The sequence below is a fragment of the Orbicella franksi genome, chromosome 8 (assembly GCF_964199315.1).
Source record: "Orbicella franksi chromosome 8, jaOrbFran1.1, whole genome shotgun sequence".
NCBI classification, from domain to species: domain Eukaryota; kingdom Metazoa; phylum Cnidaria; class Anthozoa; order Scleractinia; family Merulinidae; genus Orbicella; species Orbicella franksi.
Window position 1 is genome coordinate 5,026,712 of NC_138152.1, and position 15,070 is coordinate 5,041,781.

Genomic DNA, 15,070 nt, shown 5'->3' on the forward strand with positions numbered 1-15,070 from the left:
AATTGTACCTTGCAAAATATCAGTCAACAACCTTACTTACTTGCTTGTTGCCCATCATGCCACGGTGGCACACAGGGTAGCAATAATAGACCCTCTCCAACCCTGCCTGTCTCTAGCCAGCTTATCAATAGTGCTCCAGTTGCAGTTGAGCTCTCTTAGTCTCGCTTTCTTCAGTTCTGCGTCATGTTATTTTTGGGCGCCCTTCATTGTGTTTCGCCTTCAAGTATTTAGCGCATTGCAATTAGTCAACAACCTAAGAGGCTTAATAGCACATGCTCCTGTTCTGATACTGAACTTGTTTTGCAGAAGTTCTGTCAGAACTAAAGCCTTAATTTTCTCAGTGTTTTAGCATGAAAATTTGCTTACTACCACAGTTTGCAAACGTCCGTCGTTGCTTATAAACAACCAATGTTACAATTTGTCTTCCATTTCTCTTACTCTTTCCTTACGGTTTTCTTTCTTTCCTCCTTCAGCACTGTAAGCTGAACTTTTTACTTACTATTTAATTGGCATCAAAAACAATATTAGAGTTCTAAACAGAAAATTTCATTTTAATTAGAATCACCAGATCTGTGTACCGAGGAGCCGACTCTGTATTCCGATCTCAGAAGCATGAGAACTGTCCGAGCAGGCCTGGGTCGACACTGAAGAGACCGATTGCGGACACGAATTGCGAGTGCAGCGCGCGGCAGTGCGCGTGGTACGTGTTCGATCACGAGATGGTACTACCTGAATACGTGGTTGACTTTGAGTACATCACTAAGGTAATTACATACAGTTGAACGTCTGTAATACGGACACTAAAGGAGAAGAGCCCAGCAGGTGTCTGTATAATGGAGTAAAGAGAAATGGTCAGTGAAAAATATTCTTCAAAGTCAGGGAATTTTATTTTGAGTCAGGAAAAATTGACATTTCGAAGAAAAGTTAGGCAAAATCGAAGTAATTTAACACGAGATTTTTAAATACCATTGAAGACTGGAAGAAACATTTTGGGTCACTGTGATCTCAACCATATTTTTTTCTTAATGAAGAAGAAAAATTTGTTGAAAACTTATCAGTCTTAAATGAACGAAAAGAGCGGTTGTAAATTGAGGCTAGGTGCCGCTACTTTGTCTGACATTTCGTATTTATCTGTTCAGGGAAACTTGATATTTATCAGAGGAAAGTCAGGGAATTTTGACAAGTGATTTATGTGGCAACCATAATTTGATTGTGGTGGGTCTACAACTCTATAGCAAATCCAAGCTACATGTACGCACTGGCTAGTAGTAATGTGGACTGAACCTTTCTGTCAGGTGAAGCCCAAGTCCTCGTTTATTTATTATTATGGAGAGATGAGCAGTACAAGTTCTAAACAGGGAGCTAACCCTGACGAAGAAAAGGAAGAGATCATCGATGGAGATGTTTTAAACATGGAGCCGGTGATTCCTTCAAGACCGAGGTAACGGAATGAAATTAATGGTGATTAATGAAGAATCGAGGAACTTGTTCAAAAAATGTTCAAATGTTGTTTATAGTGGTCAATGCGCTTAACTACGCCTAGCTAGTTCACAGACATGCCACTTACACTGAAAATAATATATATATCAACCAAACATAGTAAGCTTAAAAATCCCAACTGGCGGGAGGCAGACCAGTTGGCTATTTACAAGCATGACCGAGGAGTTGACCTAGGGTCTACCGAGAAAAAAACTCCAGCTTAGTGGTGAGAGCGGGACTTGAACCCGCGACCTTCAGATTTCAAGTCCGGCCCCCTAACCACTCGGCCACGCTGCCTGCCTTCATTCAAGTGTGAACTATGTCAAACTAATAAAATACAATTCCTTACTGTTTATCGTTTGAAGGTTAATTGCCTTAACGGAAGAACTGTTGTACAAGAGGTGTCAAGTGGATTCGCTTGAGCACATCCTGGTAAGTAGAAGATTCTTTATTTATAAGTGAATCTTTGTTTACAATATTTGCCTCATTAGCGTGAGTTATTCAGTTTCTGAAAACAGTTTCTGAAATGACTATTTAAAGGGCATAGCACAATTAAATATCCCAAGGAATTTGAGCCCGATTTATTGAATACTTTTTGTGTGGTGCAGGTTTAAAACCTCGGCATTTTACAAAGAATGTATGGGCCCAGTAGCGCTTTTGTCACCCAGAAATTTTGCAGTTTTTGAAATTCAATTTCTCCTTGAATATTACACCCAAAGAGCCAAACATTTCACCAATCACTATGTTTCACAAGCTCTTTAAGTGTTTGAAGTCAGTATTTATCGTACCCAAATTCGGTCAAGTGACCATGATATCGTAGCCATATCAGGTTAGTGATTTGATATCGCAGGATATCAAGACAGTAGACACGGCTTCTGATTGGCTAATTGCGAATTTGGGTACGGTAAAAACACCTGTGATTGTAAACTATAATTCTCATTCTTTTTCTTTTCTTTTTCTCAATCAGTGCTTGAATCTCCATGGAAACGGTCTTAGTCGACTCCAGCACGTGAGCTGTATGACGGCGCTCAAGAAACTGACAGTCAGCTTCAACGAACTGACCCGATTGGACGAAATTGGTCACATGGTAAGATCACTCGGTGTAAGCCCCTCAACAGTTATGCTATCTGTATCAGTGCCTGGACTCGCGCTTGTGTAAAATCACGTGGTTACTGTTTTAAATTACGAAAGCATTTCCTCTTCTTTATGGTACCTTTGCTCATTTTTATGTTCAGTGCATGCGTATGTTCAGTGCTCAAGGCTCGCCGTGCTTTAGCATATTATTGTCGTGCTGTTGTGGCAGCTAACAAATCAGTGAAATGTTATCTTATCTGTTGATTTGTGACAGATTTTCCTGGAGTATCTTGATGTCAGTTTTAACAAAATCACTACCTTGGACGGACTGAAGGTTCGTAATGTCTTCACTGTAAATGCGGCAGAAAATTTAGATTTTTATAGATTTTGTCAGTGGGACTTGTTATAGTGATGTTTGGTTTAGTGTAGAGCGCTACTCGAAACAGCTTACAGTGTTTTTTTTTTCTGTGCATTTCACAGGGCTGTAGTCGTTTGAAGCATTTAGACGTGAGCTGGAACCAACTGACTCACACCCGAGAGGAACTAGGCATTATGAGAAAACACGTGATCACGCTTACTTACCTGGATACACGTAACAATCCATGGCAGAAGGTGAAGATCGTGTGAGATTGATACATGTAGATGACACATTCTAATGGATGTGACAATTTAAAGAAAATGTTAAGGGAGGCCTGAAGGCAGAAATGCTCTCCTTGCACACGTGTCTGAAGGGAAGACTGAGGTATTGAATAATTTGGGCTAGTTTGACGTTGTGTAAATGTGGTAACTGCAACAACAACAACTTGCAGTTCAAGGGACCTCAAAAGAAAATGCTGCTGATATTGGCCATGTATTTCCGTAACGCAACATCCACATGATATTTTGAATTTTGCCTATTGTTCAGGGTCACTCGTTTTGCATGTGACATTGACCAATCCGCAAACATTTGTATCTGAGTTTAATCTGAGGTCATTACCACGTGCATTCTGTAGATAATTGGTCCACAAGCCGGTTGTTCTATTTTTGGCTGCTTCACCGTGCTGACGAGACCTAGCCAGGTCGAAACACCTGTTCACGGTTGCAGTAGACCTTTCCCGCATTCCAACAAACAATAGCGCCAAGTCGAGGTCAGGGTGGACAATAATACAATAAATGTATGAAAATGCCCACCCCAACCTCGCTCTGGTGCTAGAGTTCGTACGCACTGAAGTGCAATGCGGGAAAGGTCTATTCTTTGCTTTTAGTTTGGACTTTATCATGTCGTTGTCCCGTTATGTTTATTACAAAGCAGTAAATCTACTAAAGCGAGGATTGATTAGGTGAACTGTTATGGCAACTTATAAAAGATGAAGCTTGTTGTGTTTATTCATTTTTTTAGCCAGAGACGTTACGAATGCGAGCGCTTGGAAGACTGAAAAATCTCGAATACCTTGATGGCATTCAAGTCACTGATGAGGAAATGACGACAGCTTTAAAGATGGCGGCCGCCTCCCGCCCTTCTTCCTTCGCTATCCTTGCGCATGCTCGCACAGATCAGAACAAACCGCGCACATTGAGCCTAGTACCCACTGCCCAAGCTATCCTGGCGAGCAGTCTGAATAAACCTGTAAAGTTACAAGACGATGATAGTCAGTGGTTTATCAAGGTGACTGGAAAAAATGGAATTTCTCTCAAACTTTGTTGCAGTGTGAATCAATAAAAGTTTAATATTTGGTGTTTTTTGTTAGGTTACAACCGTTAATCTTGATAATCAACATCTTGGAAAGTTAGCTAACATGGAACAACTAGAAAACTTGCGTTGGGCTTCGTTCAACAACAACGATCTGACAAAAGTCGAGGTACGTGAACGTAAAATAAATTCGGTAGCTGTTTGTAGTTACGTGTGCTCATACAACTAACCAGTAGTTCTGGCATTGCGATTAAGTAATTCATGCATAGTCAATGAGCATAAAACAAAAGATGTACAGGGTCAAGGACTTTGCAACATAAATCTTAGCCTGTTTGTTTGCTTCACTGATGTTTACCGGGTTTCTTAACCATAATTTCCTTCTATTAACTGTGTTTATCATAAATCCGTTAAGAACGGTTTTCAGTAAGCGCGAGAAAAAGTGGTTGGGTACCTGTCTGATTGGCTGCTCTGAACGCACGTGATTAGTTATAAACCAATCACAACGCCCACTAAGCGCAAATTGTAGTCACTTGAAAAGGACTCTGTCAAGCGCGTCTTTTTTCGCCTAACATTTTTCCAAATCAGATTTTTTTTCTGTCCTGTCTGGGTACAACGTATTCTGTACATTCCACCATCGAGAGCAGAACGAACAACGTTGCTTTTTTCGTTCTTAAGTTAAAATCAGCAGATCCCAATAGAACATGAATACCGTATGGTCTTCATTTTTTTGCAGAATAATTGCAAAAGAAAAGGACAAAGTATTTTAACTCTTTGTCCCTAGTAACACATCGCCGCTCCCTAGTCTTTCAGAACTAAATTCGCTGCTTTCTTTCTAGGGCCTCGAGTGTTGTGTTCATTTGGAGGAGCTTTCAATTGAAAACAATTGTATCAGCAAGTTTGAAGGTAAATTTACGTTATTGTTTGGTAATATCACCAGTCTTTACGACTTGATATCCCTTGGACCTGCAGGACTGGTCAACGACCAATCAGAGCACGTGTTGGATATGAAAACGTAAGTTAGCCGCCAATCAGAGTTCTTGTTATGTGCAAATATGTCTATTGACCTATCAGAATTGGTTTTATAAACAAAGTTTAAGTGACCAATTGGAGCTCATGTTAGGTACAAATACGTTTAGCTGGCCAATCGAAGCTCATGTTATACGTATTCCGTAAGTTGGCCGCCAATCAGAGTTCCCGTTATGTACAAATACGTTCATTGACCAATCAGAGTTGGTTTTATCAACAAAAAGTGGCCAATCAGAGTTCATGTCAGGTACAAATACCCTTAGTTGACCGATCAAAGCTCATGTTAGATGTATTCCTTTTCGGTTTCTGTCAGGTTTAAGCAAGCAGTCTAAGTTATCATGGCTAAGTCTTGCTGGTAACCGACTCAGTTCCCTTGACACTGGGATCTTGGAAAAACTACCACTGTTGAGATATTTATCTGTGGAAAACAACGAGATTAGCCATCTGCGCGGTCTACAGGTATCAGTGTTTTGTAATTTTGTTCCTTTTTCCAAGGATTTTAAAGTAATATTCACATGTCCTAAATCTTTATCCCATCTTTCAGAATTCTCAAAACCTCCAGGAGCTTTATATAGGCAACAACGAGCTGTCCAACATCCGGGAGATTTTCAACCTGAAGGTAAAACAGCAAATATTTTTGACTGCACGTGTTCTCAAGCTCAGTTTTCAAGTCTAAGAGACAGACTTGTTTTCCAAGTCATTTAAAAGCTTTTTTTTTTTTGGTGAACATTTATTGTCTGAAAAAAGGACAATTGTTTTTCAGTTACCTTGCAAATATTAATGCGCATAACCCTAACAATTCTTATGAATTCTTGATTGTTGCTCAGTTGTTTCGAATCTAACACATTTCTCTTTTTTCTAGACTATTCCCAGTCTTCTAATTCTTGACCTCTGTGGCAATCCGCTGGCATCCGCTGGTCAGAACTACCGCTTGTTCGTCATTTATCACTTGACGTCACTCAAGGCTTTGGACGGACTGGCTGTGGTAAAGATAGTCACATGCAAACTTGTTTCATGTAAACAAAAGCGAAACGTCCTTTTATATTCGTGAATTTATATGTTTGATGTACAAACAAAATTTAAAGCTTAATAGCTTTAATGCAGTAAGCGGCAACGACAGATTCCTTTTTTTTTTCTTTATCGTGCTGTAGACATCTTGAATTTCTTGAAAAAAGGACATTTTGTTACTTATGTGCATGAGTTCCAACTGTACAACGCATTGGCCAAAGAATTGAAAGGGCAATGGATAGTGCTCCCTTGGAAAAAAACATTGTTCTTTTCTCTCTTTTTGTCTCTCAAGGTGATGCTTGGCTAGTAGCTCATTTGTTTGTAGATAGCTTAATTTGCTACCTCTGTTTGAACGTTATTAACGTCACTGTATTCAATGTTGCTAAATGCTCACAAATGTAACCCCTTTCTCTCCAGGAAACCTCAGAAGGAAGCCATGCTAAGGATATGTTTGGAGGAAGGTTTGTGATCTTCTTTAATGAGTCGTTTAGTGTTTGGAAAGTTATTGATTAGTCAAGTTGCTAATAACTGCCTCATAATCAATATCAAAGTAACCTCAATTCGGTAACGAGATAATAAGGGATGGGCCATTGTTTTTTGAAGGGGGGCTGGGCAATTTTCCCAGAAAAAATATTCCTGTACAGTAAAAACTGCTGAAAAAAAAATCGTGCAGGGGGAGCCATGGGGAGATAGATTCTTGCACAAGCTATTGTCCACCGAAAAAAAATCATGCACAACCTTATGGTGAGAAAAACATTCTCACATGAATGGCTTGAAACCCTTTGAGAGGACAATAGAACAAACAACAGAAGCAATGCCTCCTAGCCCCAAAACAATAACAGCTGCTGCAATGACGACAAATAGTTTACGAGAGCTTCTACACTACCGCAAATGGTAAGCACAAATGCCCAATGGTAAGTTTCGTTCGGATTGTCCATTTATCATTTACTCATAAAACCCCAATTTACCGAGAGAGCCTGGGACGAAGTGAACCTGATCATAATTCCAAGATGGCGGTGAAGAAGTGCAAATGTAAGCACATTTTCCACTCGGATATTGCGGTTAGAAATTTTGGACTACCTTTCAAGACGTTGCGTTTATTTCGAAAGTCTTCCGGTCGGTCGAAATTTCCAGAATTTTCGGTTAAATGGTTATCAACCCATATCACTGGAGAAAGCGCAGGAAAGCCTGTAACTGTTGGACAGCGAGGAAAGTTTCGTCATTCTGCAGCATGTAACGTCTAGAACGCTTATTTGTTCTCTCGGAAATCTCTGATGATTCGTTTAACCATATTTCCTTTCTTTCTCAGGCTGACTCCAGATTTTATCGCTGAACGGTTAGGACACTCCAATTTCTCCGAGCTGAGAGAGCTTGACCTACCTCACAACTCGCTAAGAACTGTGGACCTGGGAACTAAAGACGCGTTCATCAATTTACGAAGGTTAGCACCAGGCCACCTCGTATCCTCCCGTTGTATGGTGTAGTAACTAGAGGGGTAAGGTTGGGAGTTGAGGTAAGTAGTAGGGGAGGGTCGAGGTGGCTTAATATGTTAGTGACGTTTCGAGAGGATGCGTGTGAATATGCTTGGAAATTACAAACTAAGTGGGACCATACATTTGAGTTTGGGGAGTAGGGATGGCGCAGTGGTGAGAGCGCTCGCCTCTCATCAGTGTGATCCAGGTTCGATTCCGGCCCGGTGCCATATCGTAAGTTGAGTTTGTTGTTAGTTCTCGCCTTGCTCCGAGGGTTTTTCTCCGGGTTCTCCGGTTTTCCTTCCTCCACAAAAACCAACACTCCAAATTCCAATTCGACCAGGATAGAGGACCCGCTTCCTCTCTAAATATTGTAAATTTTTGCTTTGTACGTTTCAGTGTGGGGGATGGCATAAGGTTGCCATATATGATATTCTCTATCGGCTTTGTTCCTTGAATAAATAAGATTTATAAAATCGTACCTTTAAGTATAATAATCACTCTTCGAATTTTTTGTTTGTTTGTTGTCAAAAACAGAGCTAAGCAGGTTTTTCTTTTAGAAGTGTACTAAAGAACATCCGTTTTGACCATTTCAGTGTGAATCTTGAACATAACTCCTTGACTTCATTTGGTGGCTTGGTGAACCTCATCAATCTCAAGGTGATAGAAATTGTTCTTATTAAAAGTATATGCATATGTGCATTTGGTTATCTTCCAACTTTCAAGTAGCAAAGACAGCTTATAGCTCAAATTATGTTTCAACACGAACTAAAAATCGTCATATCGGACCAGTCTGTTATCGGATTAAATCTGCAAATGATAGCTTAGCAAGGTAGAAGAACAGCAGAGGAATTCTGGTAACTCACAACAAAGCAAGGATGGATAGAATTTGCAGAATGGATAACTAACAAAGTCGCAAAATATTTCAGTTGCCGTTTCGTAGAGTAATTATCAAGTGAAAGCGACAGTTTGCAAAACTAAATTCTGTTATTCTTGCTTGGAACCTATTTCTGCGTTGTAGACGAAAAGCATAACCGTGTCTTCACTCGACGTCCAAGTTTTAAGTCTAACAGTATTCCCAAAACCTTGCTCGTTGAAATGCGTTAGTTCAAAGTTGATCCACTCTCTCGTCAGGTCCTCTGTCTCAACCACAATCACATCGAATGCGTGGTCGCAAAGCCTAAAGCTACATCACCCGCCAATGCACCAAAACGAGGCGGTGACATCACCTTGGCAGCAGAGATCACCAACCCAGAGAACTTCACCCCAGTCCTCCCCAATCTTGAGGTTCTGCACTTGGGGTAAGAAAGTTCTTTATTGGTTGTTATTTGTTTGAATGTAAAAATTGGTCACTAATACCAAAAGGTAACCTGCGACGGATTGAAACAAAGATCTTTAAAATGCATTAGAAAGTGAGGTTACTTATAGTTTATTCCGCAAACTTACGCCACGTTTAATGTTTGCCAACAGATACAACGGTATCACGAATATGGCGGCCCTTCAGTTGTCAAGGCTGACTAACTTAAGAGCTCTGTTCTTACAGGGTAGGTTTTATGAAAGACTGCTTGAAAGTTCTGCTTAATCCAGACTTAAAAGTTAGCACCATCTTGTACACCATAATAAACAGTACCACGTGAAAGTACTGCTCAATAGCTTTCATATGAATGGTCACACACTAGGGTTTCATCCACAGACTTCTAAGTTAGAACCACCTTGAACAGATCACATACTGGGGCTTCATCCGCAGGCTTAAAAGTTAGAATCACCTTGTACAGCATGATAAACAGAACCACATGAAAGTACTGCACAATAACTTTCATTTGAATGGCCACACACTAGGGTTTCATCCACAGGCTTAAATGTTAGAACCACCAGACCTTGTACAGCATAACAAACAGTGCCACATGAAAGTACTGCACAATAACTTTCATTTCAATGATCACACACTAGGGTTTCATCTGCAGAGTTAAAGTTTGAACCACATCAACTGGCTTGTGGTTTGGTTCTTTGAGTAAAACTTTTACTTTTGACAAAACAGTCTTGCTGACTTAAATGATATTCTTATAATACCTTACCTCATAGGGAATGATATTAACAAAGTGGAAGGCCTTGAAGGACTTCAACAACTTAGAGAACTTGTATTGGATCGAAATAAGATCAAGGTGATATGATTTTTGCGTTGACAGTATTTTATATTAATTGTCTTGTTCTTCTTGTGTTCTTTTTTTTATTATTATTGTTAATTTTATTTACAGGACGAACACTTACATTACTTACAGTACTAATTTACACTTACAATATACTTGTTACTTACTAATACACTACTTATACTTACACTTCCTATACTTGCACTACTTAAAATACATATATTACAATACAATTTTGCTAATTAAATTATAGTTGGCCTACTTACAATGCTCTTTTTTATATTATAGATAAATTGCATAAACATAAGTTACATACACGATACATTTTACTTCTCTACAACGTGCTTAATTATGCTACACTGCTTCCTTACTTTTCAACTACGACCAACGGAAAAACACTAAAAAGGAAAAAAAACACAAGCAAACAGACAGAAAAAGAGAGAAAGTGAAAAAAAGGGGAAAACAGCCTCAGTTCTTCTTGTGTTCTTGATTTTAAATATGTTCTATCATGCACTTTCATTTGTTGATTTGTTCATTCATAAACAATTTTTTTTTATTGATTTATTTCTAGAATATTTCCAGCACATCATTTGTTAGTCAATGGAACGTAACCGAATTACATATGGAAGAAAACAGGTGGGACGTTGGTCAGTTTAGTTATTATTTCAAACTTTAAATGTCTTATAATCTTGCTCTCTGATGCTCAGTACCAGCAAAGACGAAATGCGAAAAATGCGTAGCTATGTCTATTCGATACCAGCGCCAGGTTGATCCAAAGCTAAACTCGAATTTTTTTCCTCAAGCAAAGTAAAATTACTGTTCTTTGGCTGTTGCAAATTAGGAAATTATCTTCAATGTACAGTCAGTGAGGTATATAATATTGACAGTTTTTGAGATTGCTAAATACCAGTTCAAAAGATGGTTATGGCGGGAAAATGGGGCGCCGTGCCACCCAGTAGCAAGCGCGGGAAAATAGTTATTGCTTTTGATTGGTTTATTCCTTGCTTTAAAAATATTGAAAACAGCTCAGTTTACGAAACAAAAGGAAAATAAATTGATGCTCCGTGCTTGTCAATGTTTTCCACTGCAATATATGTCATGTTATTCAAATACCTTTTGATAAAGTATTTCAACCTTCTATGCGATATTAAATAAGTGTCGACTCATTTTACTCTCTCGTTTTTTTTACAGGATAAGAGAATTAAATAACCTTGAGCCTCTTCAAAACCTACAGCGGTTATATCTGGGAATGAACCGTATTCAAGTAAGCTGACACATAGTTTCCCAACTTAGTTTCAACATAGAAAATATAGTTAAATGAAATTTAACATAGTTAACGACTAGGAGCTAGTCTGGTCAGTAGCGTTTTTGTAGGCGTTTGTTAGCGTCTTGACCGTCTGTTAGCATTTGTTAAGCGTTTATTGCGTTCTGTAGCGTTTGCAGCAGTCATATGGTTGTGGGAGCCCTGGGGTCGACATTGTCCAGCGGTATTCTTGGTTAGTACGTGCGTTGTCGTCCCATGTGCTTGCAGTGTGTTTGTTGCTCTGTTAGCGTGGCGTTGTCGGTTGAGTTATGGTAGTTTAGCGGTTCTCGGCGTTCCCTCCCTATCCCCCCCCCCCCTTTTTTTCAGCATTTTTTTTTTCCACTGAGCTATCTGAGTCGAGTGTGACGGGCGCCTGATGGGGGCCTGACGCGGTGGGGCTCGTGGCTTGGTTGCGGGTTGGGCAGGCCAGTCGGGTGTTCTAGCGCCCTGGGATGTGACTGCGGTTGGAGCCCCTGGGCTTCGAAGGCACCTTCCCTCCACTAGCGACTTGGGCAGTAATAGTATGAATGATTACAAAACCCGACAAAGTTCTTTGTTGTATGTTTTTGTTCGCTTTTTTGGCCTTGACCGTGCACAAAACACACTAGTTGTTTACTCCGTACTGAGGAACTAACCAATAGAAACATTTTCGTTACGCAATTCATGCATAGTGTATGAGCGCAAAACAAAAGATTGTGCACAGTCGAGGACCTTCCAACAAAAATCTTGAAATCTTTGTTTGCTCCTTTGATGTTTGCCGGGCCTCATTACCAGTTCCCTCTATTAACTATGGTTTCAAAGCCATAGTTTCTTGTGGTTGTTTCTGTTGCAAGTTAAATAACGTGGTTTTGTTGCGTTAATGAGTTTAACTGAAATTTTCGTTTTTCCTTGTAGGAAATAGCAGAGTTAGAAAGACTGGAGTGCTTGAGACACCTTGTTGAACTGTCTGTTATCAACAATGCGGTGAGTTCCAGAGAGGAATAACTATCATCGAACTTAGTGTGTATGCTCTCCTCTGCTGTGCAGGGCCGGGTTGTTTGAAAGCCGGTGAACGCTAACCCAGGATTATAAGTTAACAGAAGTATTAATCTTTATTGTATAAAAATGTTTTTCACTACCTATAGTTTGTAGTTTGGGATTATTCAAACTCAAAAGTGAAGGACCAAAAAATATAAACAGAAAACCTCACCGAAAGTAGTCACAAAACTGAAATCAAAATTCTCGTTAGTCCTGGGTCAGCTTATTGGGCTTTGAACTACCCGGCGTAGGTGGTTTTCTTTTCGTCTTAGCCTGTAGCCTCTGTTTTCGGGGTGGAGGGCTAATGTTTTCTTGACTACGAGCTTTACATTAATATATATTTTGTGCGCCCTCGTCAGGTGACTCGGCGACTCCTTCACAGACCTCTGCTGGTTTACCGTATGCCCAACCTTTTGTGTATTGATGGGATCCCTGTGTCAAATGACGAAAAGACCAAGGCTGAAATGTACTATCTTGAACAACAGGTTTGTTGTCAATTCCGGCGACTGTTACAAATTCTCGTTTTCTTCCTCGTTATTGCTAAATGTTTGTGCTCTTGACGTTAAGGCTAGGTTATAGAGGTTTTGCACGGCAGCCATGTTGCATGGCAGGAACAATAGATTCCTTTTCCTATGGGAAAAAATGTTCTTTCTAATGCAAAACATTTTCATGGTTCCCGCCATGCAACATGGCTGCTGTGCAAAACTTCTATACGGGCAGTGTTTTTCGTGTAACTTTCCTTGCAACGATTTTGCACGTCGCACGGTTTCACAGTTTTCAAAAACGTTGCGAAGCATCATTTTCGCCTTTGACCGCACAAGGTGTGCACGTCCTGGTGTTCACTGGTCACTTTTCAGCTCAAATAAAATTAACGGAATTTGTTAGCTAGAGAAAGTTACATAGCTGTCCTCTTGTGTCATGTGACCTGTCATGTGACCTCTCCCCTGACTTTTCTTGGCAGAGTGGAATGCAAAGTATGACGTCAGCACTGGAGCCTAGTCTCCCAGGAATCGTCACAACACGTTCGCAGGCCCCGCTTCGAGTAGGTTAAACCACACCTTCTTAGAATGGTGGAAGTTGTTTAGAAAATGATATTGTACTGGTCTTTGTACTGTGTAAGCAGTAAAATGCCAGTAAGATCTTTACAATGTTTCTTTAGGTTTTGATCTCAGAAAGGAGTGTCAGTCATTGAAGCTTGTTACTTGTAGGTTGTGGCTTTATGCTTTGCTGTGAGATAAAATGAGTAAGAACCATTATTTTAAGTGTCAATACATTCTTATGCATTACCAGCACTAATTGGGGATACTAAGGTAAAAGTATGCGAGACGTTTTTCTTGGAAGATCTCAATTTTTCAGAAAAGGTCCCATTCCCATGTAGTCACGTGTTACGGAGAGCTTTAGGAGTATTTATCGTGGAAACACTATCAAACCGTTTCCAGTAACGACCGTTGAGTGGGGACTGGGTCCGTTCTTTCCTCGGCAAGTTGAAAGAAAAGTAACAAAAATAAACTTGAATATACATTATTTTGGGAGTAACTGGTGAATTAACTGAGAATGTAGTGAAAGAATATCGGAGGAGAGTACCAGAGTGTTTCCTCGCGGTATTTAGTTCCATGTTAGTATTTTCATTGATTCGCTTGATGATGGCTTGATTTTACAGGTAACCACAGTCCAGCTGAGTAACACCACAGACCGTAATTTAGCCAGCACTGGGCTCAGACAAGACTTCCCTAATGGTCCTTTACTGAGGACGTTTGAACAACAGCAAGACAAAGGTACAAAGAACACAAAACACAGCCTTCGTACATTTTTGGTGCGAAACTTAAAATGTTTACAGTAAGGACTCTCGAACTGTGAACACTTGAAATTTGGGGAAAAATTCAAGGATAATATGCGATAAAATATCGAGGAGGAAAATCGTTAATTTTTGCGTTGGAATTAACGGGATATGTGGGATACGCAGAGCACCCCTCCAGATGTTTGTGGCCCGTTGGTGACCGGATTAAGGGGCTCCACTGTATATATATATAAGCTCATTTCGAGATGATACTTGTATGGATAACGTAAATGAACTCTTGGAGAGGTTAGAGCAAACACCGTTTTCACCAGCTGTCGTATTAAGCAATGATATCATAGGCGGATTTCAGGACATCGCCAAGGGGCCTCCTTCCCTCATCTCTCGTCTGGAAAATGTGAAATCTGTAGCACCGTATGTTATTTCTACAGCCCGTTTGTTTATTCTATTATTCACAGCGCGTCGTCGCGGGGGAAACGCGCGTGGAACCTCGAGTCACTCGCTACAAACCCTGTCGACGTCCGACTCCTCCCACAGCCTGTCAGGAGACAGGTATGGACGTACTTCCAGTAGCCTTAATCCTCAACAGTCGGGCCTTATCAGCAGGCAGCCCCAGACCTCCTCGTCCGTGCCCTACATAGCGCACGGGTCTTACTCACCTTATAACATGAACGGCGACGTCACTGATATCAGCAGGTGAGATTTCGTGGTAGAACACGCTTGCAGGCTGCGAAGTTGTATTGTAAATTCCCATTTAAACAGCTCTCTACTTTCCCTTCTACGCCAATGGCTGCTTATTGCAAACGAGCCAAATGGCTTGTGTAAACGCAGCCTCGTTCCTAGGGTCCTGAGAGAGGACCCCTGGGAACGAGTAATATGTTCTTGACACGCGCCATCTTTACGCATGCGTATCACGATCTTCACACACAGCGTCTCCTATTTCATACTATTTCGTGCCTTCATTGCTAGTCTCTCTTGTCCGTCTTGTCTATCTTTATTGTTCTTATCCCTCCGCCCTTGTCTTTTCTTTACAATCTGTGTGCTTGACGCAGAGAAAACAGGCGTGGCAGGGGAAATTTG

The 15,070-nt window shown here is 40.5% G+C and overlaps 1 protein-coding gene across 2 annotated transcripts in view; it reads left to right on the top strand.

Moving 5' to 3' along the window:
• LOC145494928 (leucine-rich repeat-containing protein 9-like) overlaps window positions 1-15,070 on the top strand; it is a 31,554-nt gene that overhangs the window by 15,103 nt on the left and 1,381 nt on the right. For both annotated transcript variants that reach the window (XM_081474494.1, XM_081474495.1), the window contains 25 exons: window positions 560-764; window positions 1,296-1,441; window positions 1,845-1,911; window positions 2,447-2,566; window positions 2,828-2,887; window positions 3,034-3,165; window positions 3,932-4,198; window positions 4,281-4,391; window positions 5,059-5,125; window positions 5,562-5,707; window positions 5,793-5,867; window positions 6,111-6,233; window positions 6,674-6,717; window positions 7,566-7,697; window positions 8,325-8,388; window positions 8,863-9,029; window positions 9,199-9,272; window positions 9,811-9,890; window positions 10,447-10,511; window positions 11,067-11,139; window positions 12,073-12,141; window positions 12,555-12,680; window positions 13,157-13,237; window positions 13,856-13,970; window positions 14,449-14,686. In XM_081474494.1, the coding sequence (XP_081330620.1) occupies window positions 560-764; window positions 1,296-1,441; window positions 1,845-1,911; window positions 2,447-2,566; window positions 2,828-2,887; window positions 3,034-3,165; window positions 3,932-4,198; window positions 4,281-4,391; window positions 5,059-5,125; window positions 5,562-5,707; window positions 5,793-5,867; window positions 6,111-6,233; window positions 6,674-6,717; window positions 7,566-7,697; window positions 8,325-8,388; window positions 8,863-9,029; window positions 9,199-9,272; window positions 9,811-9,890; window positions 10,447-10,511; window positions 11,067-11,139; window positions 12,073-12,141; window positions 12,555-12,680; window positions 13,157-13,237; window positions 13,856-13,970; window positions 14,449-14,686 (2,847 nt within the window). The remainder of the gene's footprint in view (window positions 1-559; window positions 765-1,295; window positions 1,442-1,844; window positions 1,912-2,446; window positions 2,567-2,827; window positions 2,888-3,033; window positions 3,166-3,931; window positions 4,199-4,280; window positions 4,392-5,058; window positions 5,126-5,561; window positions 5,708-5,792; window positions 5,868-6,110; window positions 6,234-6,673; window positions 6,718-7,565; window positions 7,698-8,324; window positions 8,389-8,862; window positions 9,030-9,198; window positions 9,273-9,810; window positions 9,891-10,446; window positions 10,512-11,066; window positions 11,140-12,072; window positions 12,142-12,554; window positions 12,681-13,156; window positions 13,238-13,855; window positions 13,971-14,448; window positions 14,687-15,070) is intronic.